Source organism: Piliocolobus tephrosceles, chromosome 2, assembly GCF_002776525.5.
Source record: "Piliocolobus tephrosceles isolate RC106 chromosome 2, ASM277652v3, whole genome shotgun sequence".
Classification (NCBI taxonomy): domain Eukaryota; kingdom Metazoa; phylum Chordata; class Mammalia; order Primates; family Cercopithecidae; genus Piliocolobus; species Piliocolobus tephrosceles.
The window spans coordinates 188,523,536-188,541,879 of NC_045435.1; the positions used below are offsets into that span (position 1 = coordinate 188,523,536).

General features: G+C 41.0%; 1 protein-coding gene across 1 annotated transcript in view; it reads right to left on the reverse strand.

Annotated features, from left to right (window-relative positions):
• Positions 1–316: 316 nt before the first annotated feature.
• Positions 317–18,344, reverse strand: part of MB21D2 (Mab-21 domain containing 2) — a 122,442-nt gene continuing 104,414 nt past the window's right edge. The window contains exon 2 of the mRNA XM_023214897.1: positions 317–3,163. Coding sequence (XP_023070665.1) covers positions 1,899–3,163 — 1,265 coding nt within the window. The 3' untranslated portion in view covers positions 317–1,898. The remainder of the gene's footprint in view (positions 3,164–18,344) is intronic.

Here is an 18,344-nt window from a genome sequence, read left to right on the forward strand (position 1 = left end):
AACGGTTTGTGCAGATCGGCTTTTCCAATTATGATGCATTTCCAGTGCTGGGGATAAAATCATTTCCTGAGAAGGACGAGGATCATGTGGAGGATAGACACTAGTTGTAAAACTGGGGAACGAGGAAGACCGAATGTTGGATGTTCACTACATGGACAACTCATCTCAAAGATACTAGCAAGCCCATGGCTGTATTTATTGAAAACTGCTGTTAGTATAATACTAATAAGAAAAGATACTAATATATAAATATACTAATATAATACTAATAAGAAAATAATTCCCAGATTACAAACTAACAACAACAACAACAAAATTTCAAGGCCAGTATGTTTCCTTTTTTATTATTTTTGTGTTTGACTTAGATGGTTGAATGTTTTCATTTTCATTTATAAGCATTACATTAATTTCCATGCAAAAACCCAAGATCGCGTATGTCTGATTTCAATTAGCCAAAATCCAATCCATGAGTTTGGACATTCAAGACCACAATGAACACGTTGCTTGACCTTTCCATGAGTAGACATCATGGGTGTCCTTTGAAAGATCAGCAGGCCTCCTGACCTCTTAAACACCAGTTTGCCATGGATCCATATGAAAACAGGGAGCCAATGCCTTACAGCACCGAAATCAGGCAAGCAACTTCATTCATGAAGACAGGACACCTCTATACCAAGGATTGCACCCACAGATATTTCCTGGTTCCTGCTCTATAGCAGTATCTGCTTTTGAACAAACGTGGTACCTTCTATTTGGGGATTATGAGTTCTTCCCGCCAGTTTTCCTCAAAAGTCTCAGGAAGAGTTAGAGACTTTACAAAAAAAGCTTGCCTCGATGACCCCAAAAGGAAGAAATACAAAGACACCTACTGTATCAAGTATGTATTTTCCCCAGCTTCAGATGGAGTCAACATGTATAAAGCTTTAAAAACTTCTCTCAGTAAGACAGGAATCAGGAATATCAAAGAGGGTAAAACAGGACCCCACTATTGAAGGAGAACGAAGCAAATGCAAAGAAGCATTCCACTGATCGAGAGAAATGGGCAAAATGAAAAAATGACAGAATTTCAAGAGTGGTTGTTAATTTATATTGAAACACACTTTGCAGTTCTGACAATGGCAAAGATTAGTGCAAATAATAATTATAATGGTATGTTCTTTAATAGGATTTAAATAAGGCTTCAAATAATTACATATGCTAAAACTAACATTTGGAAACCGTAATTCTGTTTGGAAAACTCAAACACACCCTTCCAACCACTCAGTGTTCTCTGATTTGAGGACAATTACATTCAATGAAGTTGCTCCAAAACACAATTTGTAGTATTATCACTTTCAAAGTTTACATTGTCTGGTGGAAAACGGGGAAGCCACTCTGGTCACTGGTCAAAATAAATAAATCCAGCTAACACGCCAGGTAGTTCCCAGGTTCATATGATTCTCAAATATCAGTAGCGGTGAAAGCTCACAAGAAAAAAAGACAAAAGCAAAATAATAAAAATAATACGACAGAATCGTTAAGTGTCAGAAAGAGATTTGTTTCCTCATACCCACGAACAAATTTGCACCAAGCATGAAACAAAAAAGCAAGAGGACTCATGGGCATTTTCATCTATGGCTCAAGATCTCCTTAAAAAGAAAAAAAACTCCCACAAACTAAAGAGCATGACAATAACTACAAAAAGTAAACAATGAAATCAGAGGCAGAATATGAAATAGTAACATACTGTTTCAGAGCCTGCACCATCCTGCAGAACCAGGAAACTTAAAATTTGTTCTTAACAAATCCAATCTACGCTGGATATGTAAAAAACAGAAAGACGGCATCATAAACCAACACGACACATTATCAGAGTTTAAGAACCAGGAGAAAAAAAAAAAAAAAAAGTCAGCTAACACTCAGAAAAATTTGTCATCAATTCTGAAATGGGGCCTTGTGACATCGTCAGGATTGATAAAGACGGAGATTGACTTTCCCGGGTTCTCAGTCACTAGCTGCTGCAGTTTTTTTGCCAAACGGTCATCAGGCTGGTTGGGGTCCCCTCCATCGGACTGTGGGGAGGGGATGCTGGTGGTGCTACCTCGCCTCTGGAGCTCCAGTGTCAGCCGGTTGGCTGCCTTGACATGCTCAATGGCAGTGCGCAAGTGCTCTGCCGGGTCTGAGCGCACAGAGGACAGCTTCCGGGCGTGAAGCATGACTGTCTCCTCAGACAGGTGTTCCAGCATGTTGCACTGAGGGATGAAATAATTGGGGCACATCTTGTTGACCAGACAGTGTTGCAGGTCATCGATGAGGCCCAGCAAAAAGTGGGCTGCATAGTCTTCTTGCGCCAAGTAGTTGGCAGGAAGTCTGTCGCAGGCCCAGAGCATCATGCTCCGCAGGTGATAGGGGCTAATGGCCTTGGGCCGGGACAGCAGTTTAATGATGATGGCTTTGCAGGCCTGATAGGCCTGCATGAGGCTGCTGGAGATGCACTTCTTCAACTGCACCTCGCTCCTGGCAAAGGACAGCCGCCACTCATTGTCCTTCTTACCCTTGTAGGAGCAAGCAGGCACCAAGTAAAATCCACTGATGACCTCTTCCTCAGTAATCTTCCCGTCCCAAAAGTGGTTCTCCATGAGCCAGCTCTGGGCCACTGCAGGCCAACCTTTGAAAGACACCACAGGGACAATATCGTACAACATGCGGCTACTCCCTACACCCAGGATGATGGAGATGATGGTCCCATTTTTTTCTACCTTTTCCACCTTTGGCATCCCTCGCTGGGGTTTCTTCTGTATTTCTGATAGGACGATGCTGATAGAATCATAGAACCAGTCAGCCACTTTGGTAGGTGAGAAGAAGTAGTTGGTGGCACCATTGATGTGATCTACAATGGTGCAGCAGTCTTTCCATTTACTGATTGTCCCCTCATCAAAGAGCCGAAGGCTCAGCCAAGAGTGGCACAAGGCTGAGTGGCGCATGTCGAGTGTCACAGGCTGATTACGGTCATGCAGCTTGAGGGCTGGCACCAAGAGGGTAAAGTCCATATCATAGTCAGTCCCCCGGGCGTAGACATTAAGCTCATCTAAGTCCAGGTCCACCACGCCTTCCCGGACACCTCCTGAGAGCAACAGGTACTCATTAGCCACTGGAAGCTTTTGGTCCAGCTTTTGCACCATTCCTAGAAATAAAAAAGAAAAAAAAAAAACAACACTATTATAGGAAGCACAGACATAAGAGTCTTATGCATGAATACAGAATGTTCTGAGGTTCCAAGAACCAAAATTCATTATCAGTACAAAATCAGATTTCAGGCTGCTGCACAGATCTGGTCAACAGTACTTTTACACTAGTGCTAGAATCCACCCTTTTCCAAATGGAAGAATGATGATAGATTTTTCTCTCTCAGTGAAAAGCAGTATCATTTTCAGTAATAAACCAGGGCCCTTCTTCCCCCAGTCATCACCTCAGTTAATGGAACTGCCATCCACTCAGTTGTGCAGACTGAAAACCTCAGTACATTTCAACTCTTTGCTGCCCTTCTACTGCCAAATCTTTTCCATGAAACCTCTGCCAGGGTTTCTCACCTCCTTCCCTGTTCTCCATCTCTCCTGCCATCAGAGGAGGTTCGGCCTTTTTTATCTCTTGCCAAAGCAGTTTTCCTTCCCCAGGCTCTTCGCACTTGACTTTTCGTTGTACCAGCGGTTCTCGGTGTGGGCTGGAGACACTTTCAGGGGTAATGAGTTCATAACTCTCTTTATAATAATACTAACACATTGTTTGACTTTTTTTTTTTTTTTTTTAAAGAGACAGGGTGGTCTTGCTATGTTGCCCAGGCTGGTCTCAAATTCCTGGTCTAAAGCAATTCTCCCACCTCGTCTTCCCCAAGTGCTGGGATTACAGGCATGAGCCACCATGCCCAGTCTTGTTTGACTTTTTTACTGTGTTGCCATTGTACTAAACGGCACAAAAACAATGGAGGGTAAAATTCCCAGTGCTTTAGCAGCAGCCAAGACACTGATGCCAAACTGCCCTAGCAGTCAGTAGATTCTTTACCACTGACATGCATTAATTTTTTTAAAAACCCAGTTTTACTTAAGAAAATCCTTGATGAAGAAAAATAAGTTATTTTATTGAATCTCAACCTTTGAGCCATTAGAAAGATTATTTTCCTAATAGTCTGTGTGATGAAATGAAAGTAACCATAAGACCTCTCTTCCTTATACTGAAATAGGAAATTTGTTTTCAGGAAAAGCACTCACGTAACTGAGTTGTAAGCTGAACTAGCTTCTTTGTTCATGGAACACTATTTTTACTTTAAAGAACAATGGAAAACTATGGGCTATTTAGATTTGGGTATTTGGCAGATATTTGCTTCAAAAATGAACAAAATGAGTCTGGCTTCAAGGAAACTACTGACAATATTTATTGCCAATGATAAAATTGAAACTTCTAAGAGAAAATTAAATTTAGAAAACTCCGCACCATGAGCGTGACATCTTCCCGAACTGTATACGTTTCTGATTAAATTGGCGGTGATATTAACGAATGTGATTTTTGATGAGATTGAGTCCTTTTTAAGAACCATGTGTCATGTATTAAGCAGGCATAGAAGACTCCACGCATGCAGTAGGAACATAATTGAAGCTATGACTAAATGATAAGGGAACAAATGCATGCAATTAATAGGTGGATAGCATTAATAGACAGAATTAACAAAAATACTTCAAGGCCAGACTTAAATGATTGTTCCATAAACAACATACACGTTTTCCCTCCTTCATTATATATGTGCTTATGCTTGATTATCTGACAAACTACCAGCATCATCCAGTGATTTATTTAACAGCGTCTCCCCAAAGATCATAAAGACCTACCACAAATGATTATCATAGTCCATTATTCATTGTAATTCATAGTTTACTCTTCATAGGACAATCCCAAGTCAAATAAACCACATGCATGTGTTTTGTTACTATTACCGTTATACTCTGAATGTTTGTGCCCCCCACTCACATGCTGAAATCCCAACTTTCAATGTGATAGTATTAGGAGCTGGGGCCTCTGGTAGGTGATTCGGCGTGAGAGTGGAGCCCTCATGGCTGGGATTGGTACCGTTATAAAAGAAACCTCAGAGCGCCTCCTCACCCCTTCTGCCATGTGAGGACACAGCGAGAAGACAGCCACCTGTGACCCAGGAAGCCGTCCCTCACCAGACCGTGAATCGGCAGGCACCTCGATCTTGGCTTTCTTGACCTCCAGAATGGTGAGAAAGAAATCCCTGTTGTTCATAAGCTATTCAGTCCAGGTACTTTGATACAACAGCCTGAATGAACTAAGACAATTATACTTTAAAATTTAACGCTCATTTATTAAATTGTGCTCTTTTTCACTCTTTAAAGTCCTATTTTCCAAACCACATGAACCATGAAAAAGTCTTTTATTTAGTACCACTTCCTTACACACAGAAATACGGCACGTTATCATTTTCTTTTTAAAACCGTAAGTTAGCCAATATTATAGTGTCAACAATTCATCAGAAAGAACATCCAGCAAACCTGACTTCTTGGCTGTTTCTCACACTATCTGCACTGTGATATGGCATCCCGGTCCCTCTTCAATAAAGGACTTATCCCAGCTGCTTAAATGCTATCCCTGAAGGATTGTCTCAGCTGCAGAAGGCCGTCTTCGCCAGGTCAGGTCCTGTGGCTGGGATGGGGGTTGCAGGTGCACATCCAGTAAATGATTGGTGTGGGAGTGTCCCAGCTCAGGATACTCTGAAGGGCCACTCAAACTGAGTTCCCAGTGGGGTTGGCTGTGGCGAATGATGCACCTGCAGGGAAGCTCAGCTTCTCCTACTTGAACCTGCTTCCTTCCCCACTTCGACAGGTGTAGATCCCAAGGATGCTGCTTCCTAAACATCCTAACTCCATTTCAGAGGCTGCTTCCTGAGAAACCCAGCATACTAAATACTATCCAAGCAAAACAGAAGATACTACCTACTACCCAAGCAAAAACCGTCTTCAGCATGGAAAATATGTTTTCTTTTTAAGCCAAACTTAATCCGGATTGAACGTTCTTATAAATGCCAAGACAAAGATCCGTTTCTCAAATGTCAGTATCTTTTAATATTAACCTCGTCTTTGCCAGGTAAAGAAATACTACCACCCCACGTTTTGGTTATTGCTTTAAAGGATAAAATTGATTTCTCAGATTCAGATTAGGTTGTGAAAATCATTTTCATTATTTTATGAACTCACATGTCGGAACAGTCAGTTTCAGTGAGATATATTTGATAATGAAACAGTTTACTCCTCATTATTTCAAACATTCTTTCATTCTAGCATTCAAAATACCATAAATATACATGAGAAACACTGTGAAACGCTGTGTTGTGGTTAGTAAATAAGATCTGAATCTATTAAAGCTATATTGTTATTTGAGTACCACACTGTTGCCTCCTCTTAGGCACAACTCACTCAAAATCCTATGTATCCTTTTGTCCTGGACAGAAGAAAACTGGTTTTGAGCCCACCAGCTACGACTTGTCTATCTAATCAGGGTAACTTGCGCATTAACAACCTAGAGATAATCTGTCTACAAAAGTGCCGCTGAATTTTGCCTTGGATTGTCACAATTCTCTTTGGAGAGTCTTGGGTAAGCCATAGCTAAAACTCCCTTCTGCCCTCTGCTGGATTTAAGAAGTTTTAATGTGTTTTCACTTGTCAATATATACACTAGAAAATTCCTACCAATGATAAAATATTCTCTTTCCTCCCAACTGATGCTTATGCATCTCGTTAAAATGTTGATCCTTTATTCAAAGGAGTCAACATCAAGTATTTGGCTAAATTCTAATTTTCAGGAGGTAGGGTAATTTTGAACACTTCTTATTCCTTTTAAAGTGAAGAAAGCCCTTTAGCAGCAGAAAGAATACTGCAGACACACATTTACTAAGCCCCTAGAAGTTAGAAACAAAGTCTCTAAGGCCACACTGTTCCAGAAGCTAATCCTTTCTTACATCCACATTTCCATTTAGCCTCCCCGGGCGCATTAGTCTGCAATTTTACAAACGATATGGTAACACAACTCGAGCCTTCCCCAGCGTTATACAAGTCCAAATGTCTTCCTTGAAAACTTTCCTGGGCTAAGTTTAAGTGAAAATGAGCTGACATCAGCTATCATGGCAGATGGGTTGCCATGCAACCAAAACACAGGCCTGGAAGGGAAAAAGACAGAGGAGGGAAGAATTTCAACTGTACGCTTTGGCTGTACGGATCAGTTCCAACAAGTGCCATCTCTGCAATGATCCAAGGTTTATTTGTGTAATTATGGGAGGATAAGATCGAGTGACCCTGGCTGTTTAGCTGTGAGATTATCCAAAGGTAGGCATGGGAACAAAAGGAAGATGCACATACACCACTGAGCTTGTTAGCAGCAAAACAAAAAAAGAAGGATAGAGGATAGCTATTCCCTTGGGTGGGTCTCTTCTTTTCATGGAGGCACTGACATATGCTTGCTCTTAAGTAAAACTGCCACCCAACCTCCTTTCCTGTGATTCTCCATTTCTTGGTTTTGATATATTTCAGAGTTTTTACTTAGGAATATCTTAATAGTACCCTTTTATATAGATACTCAGGTCCTAAGTTTAAGGAATGTGTTTCATGTCATGCTTTCAGTTATCTGCTGATTATCTTTAGAATATCAAGTGAAAAATGGAACTCTGTCCCTGACTTCTTTATGTTCTAGTGAATAAAACTATATCATATTCCACTAAATTGAAATTGCAAACCTTCATCATGCAAACATATAATGCCAGATTGCTAATACTAGAGCACAAAAACTAAGTATCATTTCTTGTTGTCTTCACAACCCCACTCCAGTAAGTCTGTGAAAATACTAAGTAGATAAATCAAAATAGTACTTGTATAGATTTCTTTAAAACACACACACACACACACACACTTACATATCTGAAGGGAGAAAGATTTATAAAGAGTAAAATTTTTATGTCTTATAATTAAAGTTGCAAAATAAGATAAATTTTATCTTTTTATATACTTTTGAAAAATATATATATATATGTCTGAATATCTCAGTAATATTCATTGTTTCATATAAAAGAGCTTCCTTTTTTAGCTCCAACTCATGTAGCACATACCAGTAACAAACAGTGCCTTATTCCGGCAGTGGGTTTTAATGGGAAGAAGGGTACAGGGCGGGATAATGTTGACAAAGTCCTTCTTTGATTCTGATGCATCCCATAGGATAAGTCTCCTTGGTTGACAATAAACAATATAAAACCTTCCTATAAAAATATCATGGTTTATGTTTTCAGGGCGGAAGTATTTTCGTCAAACTTACTTGACATTCTGAGAAACATCTGAGAAGTGGGCATGGTCACCTTTTTCTAAGAAAGTCACTAATCTGTGAAATTCTTCATGACCCCAGTTGGAAAAGGTTTTAGGCCTTTCCTCGTTCATGCCCAGAAATCATCTATCTGAAGGAAAAACTGGTTCCAAGAAGAGAAATCACTCACTTGGGGTCATCTGGCCTTAGTGACAGACTGCCAGCATTGTTGCATTCCAACATTTGTGCAAAGATCAGAATGGCACATACGTACTGATCTCCCCATGACAATGCACAGTGACTTCAGAGGGAAGCAGCAGACGTCTCAGGGCAACGTGCCGGCTTTGCATTTTTATTGGTCAAATCTTTAGCGGGACCTGGGACAACTGGCAGAACATGTCTGACCATCCACACTTATCATAAGGAAGAAGGGGCCTGGCTTCCCTTGAGGGAGCCATTAGTATCCCCAAATAGACTGTAAGACCCTGGAAATACAGAAGCCAAAAATGGAGCTTTCCAGTTTTTCAATAATACTCGGAGTTATTAGTACTCACAATTATGTTTTATATGTCAAAGAGTCTGTTTTATTTTGCATAATTTGAGACAACTGCATATAATTTTACTTTTTAGAAAACTGATTAATTCACATATGGTAATGGCAATGCCCTACTGACCAGAATATATATATATATATATATAATATATATTATATTATATATATTTCCCCATTTTGATACTGATATGTATGCAAGAACACTGGACTCAAGACAGGCTTGGGCTTGGATCCTGGGCTTGTCATTTACTATTTAAAGTGAGGCTGACAAATTAACCTCTCTGAGCAATTCTTTATCCATTAAAAAACAAACAAATTGATGAAAAGTAAGTAAATGCATGTAAAAACCCACCCTTACAGGATTGCGATGAAATGTCTAAGCACATCGTAGATATTTAGCTCGTTTTCCCCATATGTTCTTCCCTTTTCCTACCACACATAAAGCTGGAAGAGCAAATAACGCAGATTCCACAGAGTGATTTCAGAGGTTTAATTAAACAAGATAATCTATTTAAAGCCTCTAGCACATGCAAGGCACACAAGACATGTTAGAGGAAGGGAAATGAATGAAGTATTCTCTTCCCCGGCTGTACCAAGACTGCTGCTAGCCAAGGCTGCTTTCTCTGAGTGGATGCCATCGTGTGGCACGGACACACAGGGTGGCAGGCAGAGGGCAGGCTGGATTCTAGCTCTTTCTTGTCCTCTCACCCAGGTATCCCATGGAATGAACACCCTGTACATCCTACTGGAGGGTCTTGACCTGAACTTGTAAGTTAGCGCTTTCGACACCTACTGTCATTGTGAGCTGTGTTCATGGTGTATCTTTCCTCCTAAACAAGATAACAATACACAATCATCCCTTGGTCCCAGAACGCCTACATATGCCGAAGTGTGTGCATACTCAAGTGCCATGGCTGACCTTGTGGAATCCGCGCCAACATATGCCGAAATGTGTGCATACTCAAGTCCCATGGCTGACCTTGTGGAATCCGCTTATACAACAAGTTGGTCCTCTAAGTGGGTTTCACATCCTTTTCAAATAGTATATTTTCAATCCGCATTTGATTGAAAAACAGCCACCTATAAGTGGACCTGTGCAGCTCAAACCTGTGTTGTTCAAGGGTCAACTGTGAAGCATCTGGCACAGTAACTCACAAAAAGGCATCGCAAATGAAAGATCCTATCTTCGGCGACATCTATAACCTCCTTGTGGTCAAGATTTTTTTGCTGCATTGCTAGTGTAGACTTTAGATTAGAAGGCACCTGCTTTTTGTGTGTACCATTTCTTTCAATGAACTGGAATACCTCATTAACCATAACCTAGGATTATGGAATTTGCTGCACAATATAATATGAAATCCTGTCAGCATATGAGTATAAAAGTGTTTACTAATAACCTAAAAGACGGGAAGAAAAAAATGCCTCTCTAATCTTCCATTGTTTTCCTTCTTAAAAATTAAAACTGAAGGTCTTAAAAATTGGTGGGCTTTATCAACGTCTTAGAAGCTATTTTAAACAGAATGAACATGAGTTAGACCTGGATTCAAGTCCAATACATTCATGCCAACCTCAACCACTGTGGACCTTGGTTTCCTTAAACAAAATTGTAGAATAGCAACTGGTACAGTTTGTTGGGTGGTCGTGGGAATAAAATGAGAAAACGCACAACAAATTACTCAGTGTGTGGTTTTGTGCTTAGTTGGTGATCAGTAAACAGGGTTTGTTGGCACATGCATACACATACCAATATATTATCAATATATATTTTTCCCATCAACTAAGTCCTGACCTTTCTTTCTTTTCAGTACTTAGGATAGTTTAAGAACTCATGGTTTTTGCCATTCAGAACTTACTGGCAAGACTCAAAAGAGAGTCTTACTAGCCCTACCTAGCAGCTTCCCAAAGTCACGATAGGGTACAAAAGTTACAGATTGACATTTTATAAGAAGGGTGTTCACTTGAGAAGGCTCATTCTTGAAAGGCCAAAAAGAAAAAAAGTGAAAAGCAAGAGTAATGCCAATATGGTGTCAAACAGCTACATAAGGATACAGAAATATACCAGGGATGACCACGTTCATGCTCTCCTGCTCTTCACAAGAACCCATAAGCTTGTGATGGAGATGTTCGGAACGAAGTCAACTGTACCCCATCACTGACCCTTTGCCCGGGACCCAGCTGGGTCCGGTTTCCATTCCTTTCTCACTTTGAGGTGTATACGTAAACATCTCAAATTACTCCCTATACGTAAACATCTTAATTACTCTGACACCGGAAAGCTGTGTTTAATTGGGGAAGAGAAGGGGGAAAGTCTACATTTTAGAAGAAAAATAATGAAGTAGGCCAAGTCCAAGAAATTGCAACAAAGATAGATAGGATTCAAACCTCAGATTCTACTTATTCACGCAGTAAGTATGAGCGTCTCCGATGAGCCAGTACTGTGCTAGACACTGAAGAGATAAAGGTGAAGAGAAACACACCACCCCCACTGCATAATGCTGATTATTTAGTGAGAAAGCCAAGTGTTAATTGTATCAATCAGGATAGGTGAAGTTATGCTGAGTAACAAAGCTAATATCTCAATGACTCGAAACAACCAAGTTTTATTTTTCATTCACACTAGATGACCCTCAAGGGTGAGTGGGGCGGGAGGGATTGGGGGTGCTTTTCTTTCCTTAACTGAGGACCCCGATGGGTAGAGCAGGCCATGTCTAGAAAGAACTTCACAGTCACTCTACTGGAGGAAAAGAAGGCTCTGGAGGTTCTCTTTTTGGCAGTTAAATGCTCCGGCATGGAAATGACGTACATCATTTTCATACACAAATCATTGGTCAAACTAGTCACACGGTCCCATCCACACCCATGAAAGAAAGCACAATTCTACCACATGCTGGGAGAACTGGGAATCTCTGATAGGCAGCATGAACAGCTCCCACACTAATCAGATAATTACACACGAATCAACATGTGATTAGAAACTGAGATAACAGCACTGAAGGAAACGAATAAGGTCCTAGCCAAAATGCATAAGAGGAGGAGTGAAAATTGTTTAGCCTGAAAAACAGAAAATTCAAAAAGGCCACGAGAGCCATCTTCAACTATCTGATAAGTTGTGCTGTAAAGAAGAAACGGAATTTACCTATATGGTTGCGCTGAGTAGAACATATAGACGTTTTCAGTGTAATGTTGTAAACTCATCCATCCGGCAGAATTTTCTAGCAATGCTGCCTGTGGAGGCAGCACCCTTCCTATCCCAAGAGAGGATCAATCAGAATCTTCAGCAGAGATGGAGTCTCAGCATAGATGTCTTCCGAGGTGGCTGCCCATCCCAAGAACCTACTACTTAAGACAGACAACCATAACATAGACTTCCAGAGCCACCTAGGACCATCCCGTGTGGGCCCAGTCACAGTGGCTGTAAGAAGACCATACTCTGAGCATTACGCCCAAAGGCTGGATGCTGCCCTTCCTTCTCATCTGGCCTACTCTATGTCATTTGTAACCTGCAGCCCTGCTGCTGTCACATCCTCCAGTCAACTTCACCAACTTTACAAAGAGATAACTAGCACTAGCAATGACACACATAACAGCAAAAGAAGAGCTGAATTTATAGTACACATTTGAAGTACACACATCTCATGACAAGGACTCTCTGAGAAGGGCACAAACATTCATGCCACTACCATGCACTAAAGCACAGGTTGAATGAATGCTCTACCTGTGTCATCTTGTTCAATCTTCTTGGCCCTTTCAAGTGGGCAATAGTGTCCTTTTTTTTTTATGAGACGGAGTCTCGCTCTGTCACCAGCTGGAGTGCAGTGGCGCAATCTCGGCTTACTGCAACCTCCATCTCCCGGGTTCAAGCGATTCTCCCGTCTCAGCCTCCCAAGTAGCTGGGACTACAGGTGTGCACCACCACGTCTGGCTAATTTTTGTATTTTTAGTAGAGACCGGGTATCACCACATTGGCCAGGATGGTCTGGATCTTTTGACCTCGTGATCCACCTGCCTAGGCTTCCCAAAGTGCTGGGATTACAGGCGTGAGCCACCATGCCCAGCCTAGTGTCCCCATTTTACAAATAAGAAAATTAAGAAAAATAGCAGTCAAATAAATTGTTTATGGCCATGATAGCTGACCTGGGATCCAAATTCAAGTTGATCCTACGCTGCTTTCTTGTATTAAACAGGCTTTCCTAGGAGAGAATAAACAATGTAATACCTTGGGCCTTTAGAACTGCCACATAAACAGTATAGGAAACAGTAAGTAGAAATTTATTTCTCCATCCAAAAATGGAACAAATTCTATTTTGGAGTAAACAGATTTCTAGAGCAGATTAAAAACTGACTTTAGTCATCTCTGGGGAATAAAGTATATGAGCAAATGGGTCAAGGATCATCGGAAAGAGATGATTATAAATGACATTATAAAAAGATACTTAGTGCTGAGACACACAGCTATGTGCGTGCACATGTGTGCAAGTGTGTATGTGTTGCATACTTAGCTCTTGGACAACTTTCAAAGAACATTCCACAAGTGTTGTAATCACAACGGCATCCTTGAAATTCTTTCAGGCTCCCAGGACAAACTCTGAAAACATTCCCACATATTCAGATGTGTAGTCTAAGAGGTTATTTTAACCCAACATCAGAGCCTTAATTTGAAGGTCATACCCCCTAAGTTTCTACTACTAAGTTGAGGAGGCTGGTGGAGGTAGCCAGGAACATGATTGCCAAAAACATACTAACCACAAGGCCAGGAACTTTTATCGAACTCTGAAGCAAGAAAGTCTTTCCCCTTTACAGACACAGCAGTATCTATCACGGTCACATTATGTCTCTGTACAAAACTCTCATCAGGCACACTGAGATATGGAGAAAGAAACAAAGAATTCTGTGTCTTCTCTAAAAACAAAAACTGGTATCCATCAAACTGTGATAAGGGATAATCCTCCTTGTGATCAGCACCCTAAAAAAATGTGTCACTATCCATGTAAAAGAGACCCTGAATCAGTGATCTACATTACACATTCGAATTTGCTAAATTAGTTTAAAAATGATCCCAATTTATATAAAGAAGCCTCCTCCAAAGGACTTACAAACTATCATTGGCAAGTCAAAGAAGACCCTGTCTTACTTAAGACAAGTTTACTAACTTGTTTTACTGTTTACTTTAGAAACTTTCAAACATATACACTAGCGGGTATAACAGTGTAATAAATTCCTACATATCCATCACCTAACTTCAACAATTATGTTTGCCATTCTTATTTCATTTATCCCATTTTTTTTGCCTAATATGTTAAGGTAAATCCCAGACAACCTATAATTTTACCCATAAACAACACTTTCTCAATTAGACAAAGACATTTGTCTAAAGACTTTTTAAGTATAACCACCACTCTCATATCTAAACAAAATTAATAATAGTCCCTTGTTCTTACAGACCTCACTTGAATTTACATTGTTCCTAATATATGAGTACGCTTATGTGTGTGTGCACGCACACATGCATGTGACTTTGTTGATATCCTGCCCTGTGTCCCCAGCCCATCCCTGGGTCCACTTGCAGCTGTGACAGGCAGTACCCCAGATGTTCCCAGTCCCACTCCTCAAGTGCCAGTGACTCTGCCCCTTTGCCTAAGGGCAACCTCTCTCCAGCCACTGCCAGGAAGTGCAGGGGAGTTAACGCAAGAGAACCGACACCGTTGGGGCAACTGTCAACCAATGGGGCAGAATCAGTAGATAAATGCCCTGGCTTCCCCAGACTCTGTGGGCGATTCTACATTGGGTTCTACACAACCTCTCAGATTAACCCATTCAATTGCTTATTAATAGAACCTTTATTGGCTTTTCTCCCTTCTGTCTCAATTGCTCTGTTCCCTCACTCCTGTTTCTTTGTGTCACCTCCCAAGTGAACTACCACAGCAAAGTAATTCTTGTTTCTGGAACTGTAGTGGGTGGGGGGTGTCAATCAGGGACAGACAGGCTCATGTCTGTTAATACTTCTTGATGAAATTATATTTCATATGGACAACCGGCCATGAGCCTGGAAGCCTAAGCTGATGATAAGGGATTACTTGCTCCTTCCCACAACCAGTTATAGATTCATTACACGTCTTATAAAACTAGATCTGAGAACAATTCTCAAAAATAGTTCATTAGCCTTCTCAGAGCAGCAAGCTTGCTTTTCTGTGCATTTACAGCTAGCATCTTCCCTATTATTTCTTGCTTTGTTGTTATCTCAATTCTCCTCACTTCCCAAGGGATATTTTTAAGACCTCTGGAAAGCTTTGGAGAGGTGAAAATATATTCTTCAGATATAGGCATTTTTTCCCTTAAATTCCAAAGAGAACAATGGGGATTAAGGTTGGGGAAGGTGAATTAAAAAAAAGAACTCACTCCAGGAACCAACCTTCAGAGTGGAGTTTTGCTCAAACAGACTTACCTTACTCATACATAAAAGTCTCAAGCCAAATTTAAAGACCAAAACGACGTTTCTCTTTCAGCCTCTGTTGACGATTATTCTGCCTCTATTCCTCTAAATTGTACACAAATAATTCTAAATGATATGTTTAGTCTCTTTGTTCAATCACCTTTTGTCCGTACTTTCTTTTGTGGGTGTTTTGTTTTTTGGGTTTTTTTTTTTTTTGCTTTACTATTATTATTATTATTATTTAGGAGATGGAGTCTCAGTCTGTTGCCCAGGCTGGAGTGCAGTGGCACGATCTTGGCTCACTGAAACCTCTGATTCCCAGGTTCAAGCAATTCTCCTGCCTCAGTCCCCCAAGTAGCTGGGACTACAGACGTGCGCCACCACATCCAGCTAATTTTTGTATTTTTAGTAGAGACAGGGTTTCACCATGTTGGTCAGGCTGGTCTCAAACTCCTGACCTCAAATAATCCGCCCACCTCGGCCTCCCAAGCTGCTGGGATTACAGGCATGAGCCACCATGCCCGGCCCGTACTTTTTTTTAGTGTAGTGCTTACACTAATTATCAATTATGTGTTTACCTGTCAGTGTCCCTCTGATGACTTGTATATCTCCCATCCTAACACAAGAGAAGTTCAGCAGAATAAGCTGAATCAATAAACAGATGGTGTAGCCTAATTATATAGTTTACTAAAATAAACTCTTTTTTTTTTTTTTTTGAGACAGAGTCTCGCTCCGTTGCTCAGGCTGGAGTGCAGTGGCGCGATCTCAGCTCACTGCAAGCTCTGCCTCCCAGGTTCCCACCATTCTCCTGCCTCAGCCTCCCGATTAGCTGGGACTACAGGCGCCCGCCACCACCGCCCAGCTAATTTTTTGTATTTTTAGTAGAGACGGGGTTTCACCGTGTTAGCCAGGATGGTCTCGATCTCCTGGCCTCGTGATCTGCTGCCTCGGCCTCCCAAAGTGCTGGGATTACAGGTGTGAGCCACTGCACCTGGCCAATAAAGTCTATCTTTATAAAGGATGAAACCATCAGGTGATATACTTAGACTGACAACACTGTCATTGTGAGACATGATGAAAGGCTCCAGAGCCTCTATATCTGCAAGCAAGGGAATCATATCACATGCTCAGAAGAGATGAAGGAGAAGCTAGCGGCTTGTTAATGAACTGTACTGTAACTACACAGACACTTCTCCTCTTGTTCTTTGAGGATAATTTAGCTCTAGGACATTCTCCAAAGCACCAATTTTTAGTCAACAACCTCATCAGGGAAGCAGAAGAAAAGTTACTATATAACTATAGTGTGATCTATGATCAAAGTCTAATACCTGATTTCTAAAAAGATTAAAACCATGTATTTTTTCCCTTGATGTGTAAGTGAAGAACCTATAAATTAATGGATTCCTTACTGAGCCATTCCCAAAAACTGCCAGGAGATGGCATCCACACTCTACTCACTTCCTAAGAGTTTCTAGCTGGGCTCCGAAGTCTTACAATCCTAGAATAAAATCTTCAGGAAGACAAGCTCATCAACGGGCTAAAATGTGATAAGCCTACGTTAAAAGCATCAGTCCCAGGCCTATTTACTTTGAGGTTCCACCCAGTGACTTTTCCGTTTAGTTCCCCTGAGAAAATCCTCCTGATAATTTAGGAGCTGAAGGGATCATCTAGGTTGAGCCAAGGCTCAAAGATGCTTTGTCTTGGCAAGCAACATGGCTGACAACGGGTTCCCAACGCATATTCTAGAGCTCTTTGCAAGGCAGAGTGGTCCGCTTGCACTTACTGCAGCTAATTTTTTTTTTTTCTTTAGTGAATAAAGCTTCAGGTTCCAGAAATAAAAGAAAAAGAAGTCAGAGGAAACAGCCTTTGATGTTATGAGGTTAAGACACTACTCTTCCTTCTAGACTGTTTCATTCTGACTACAAGTGAATAATAAATACATTGAAGACTTTAGGAGCTCAGATGATTAATAAAAAGAAAATGTTTTAACCTGTCTTCAATCAAGTCAAAATAAACAATACATATACATATATTGTATGATGCTTTGCATCATACATATATTGTATGATGCTTTGCAGTTTCCAGAGAATAGCCACAATCATTTTCCCACTTGTTCCCTATAATTACTTGAAGAGGAGCTCCAGAATTCTCACTGCAGGGATGTGGAGGCTGAGGCTCCTGGCCCTAAGTAACGAGTCAAGATGAGTACACAGAGTATCCACCTAGTTCTTTGGCCTAAACCAGACTAAAACTAATCTGACCGTCACACACAATTATGTTGAAGGAAAGATCGAGCGATCATTTTTTTCCCCATCAAGTTGTCAATTTGTTGCAAGGTGGGAGAACAGGCTCAAACTGTACAGCATGCTCTATTGGGAGGAATCTATGACAGTTAGAGCCAGACTGCCTGGGTTACTGATAAGATTCTTCTTTCCTTACCTATGCCAGCAAAATAAACACACATCCTTCCTGAAAAATAACTTGTCTTTAAGTGTCGATAGCCAAGTGCTTAATAGCTATTAATCAATTTTCCACACGGCTTATTCACAATGACCTCCTGCTTCTTCCACACGGCTTATTCACAATGACCTCCTGCTTCTATTGTTTTTGCCCTCATTTAAATAAGTAAATGTTATTTCCAATAAGAATTTCCTCAATCTACTTTTCAAATCACAAATCCGTAATATCCTAAAAACATGCTATTTTGGAAAATAATGAGTATGTTATTAAGTCTTAGAAGTATTTCCATCATAACGGCCGGGCACGGTGGCTCAAGCCTGTAATCCCAGCACTTTGGGAGGCCGAGACGGGTGGATCACGAGGTCAGGAGATCGAGACCATCCTGGCTAACATGGTGAAACCCCGTCTTTACTAAAAATACAAAAACTAGCTGGGCGAGGTGGCGGGCGCCTGTAGTCTCAGCTACTCGGGAGGCTGAGGCAGGAGAATGGCGTAAACCCGGGAGGCGGAGCTTGCAGTGAGCTGAGATCCGGCCACTGCACTCCAGTCCGGGCGACAGAGCGAGACTCC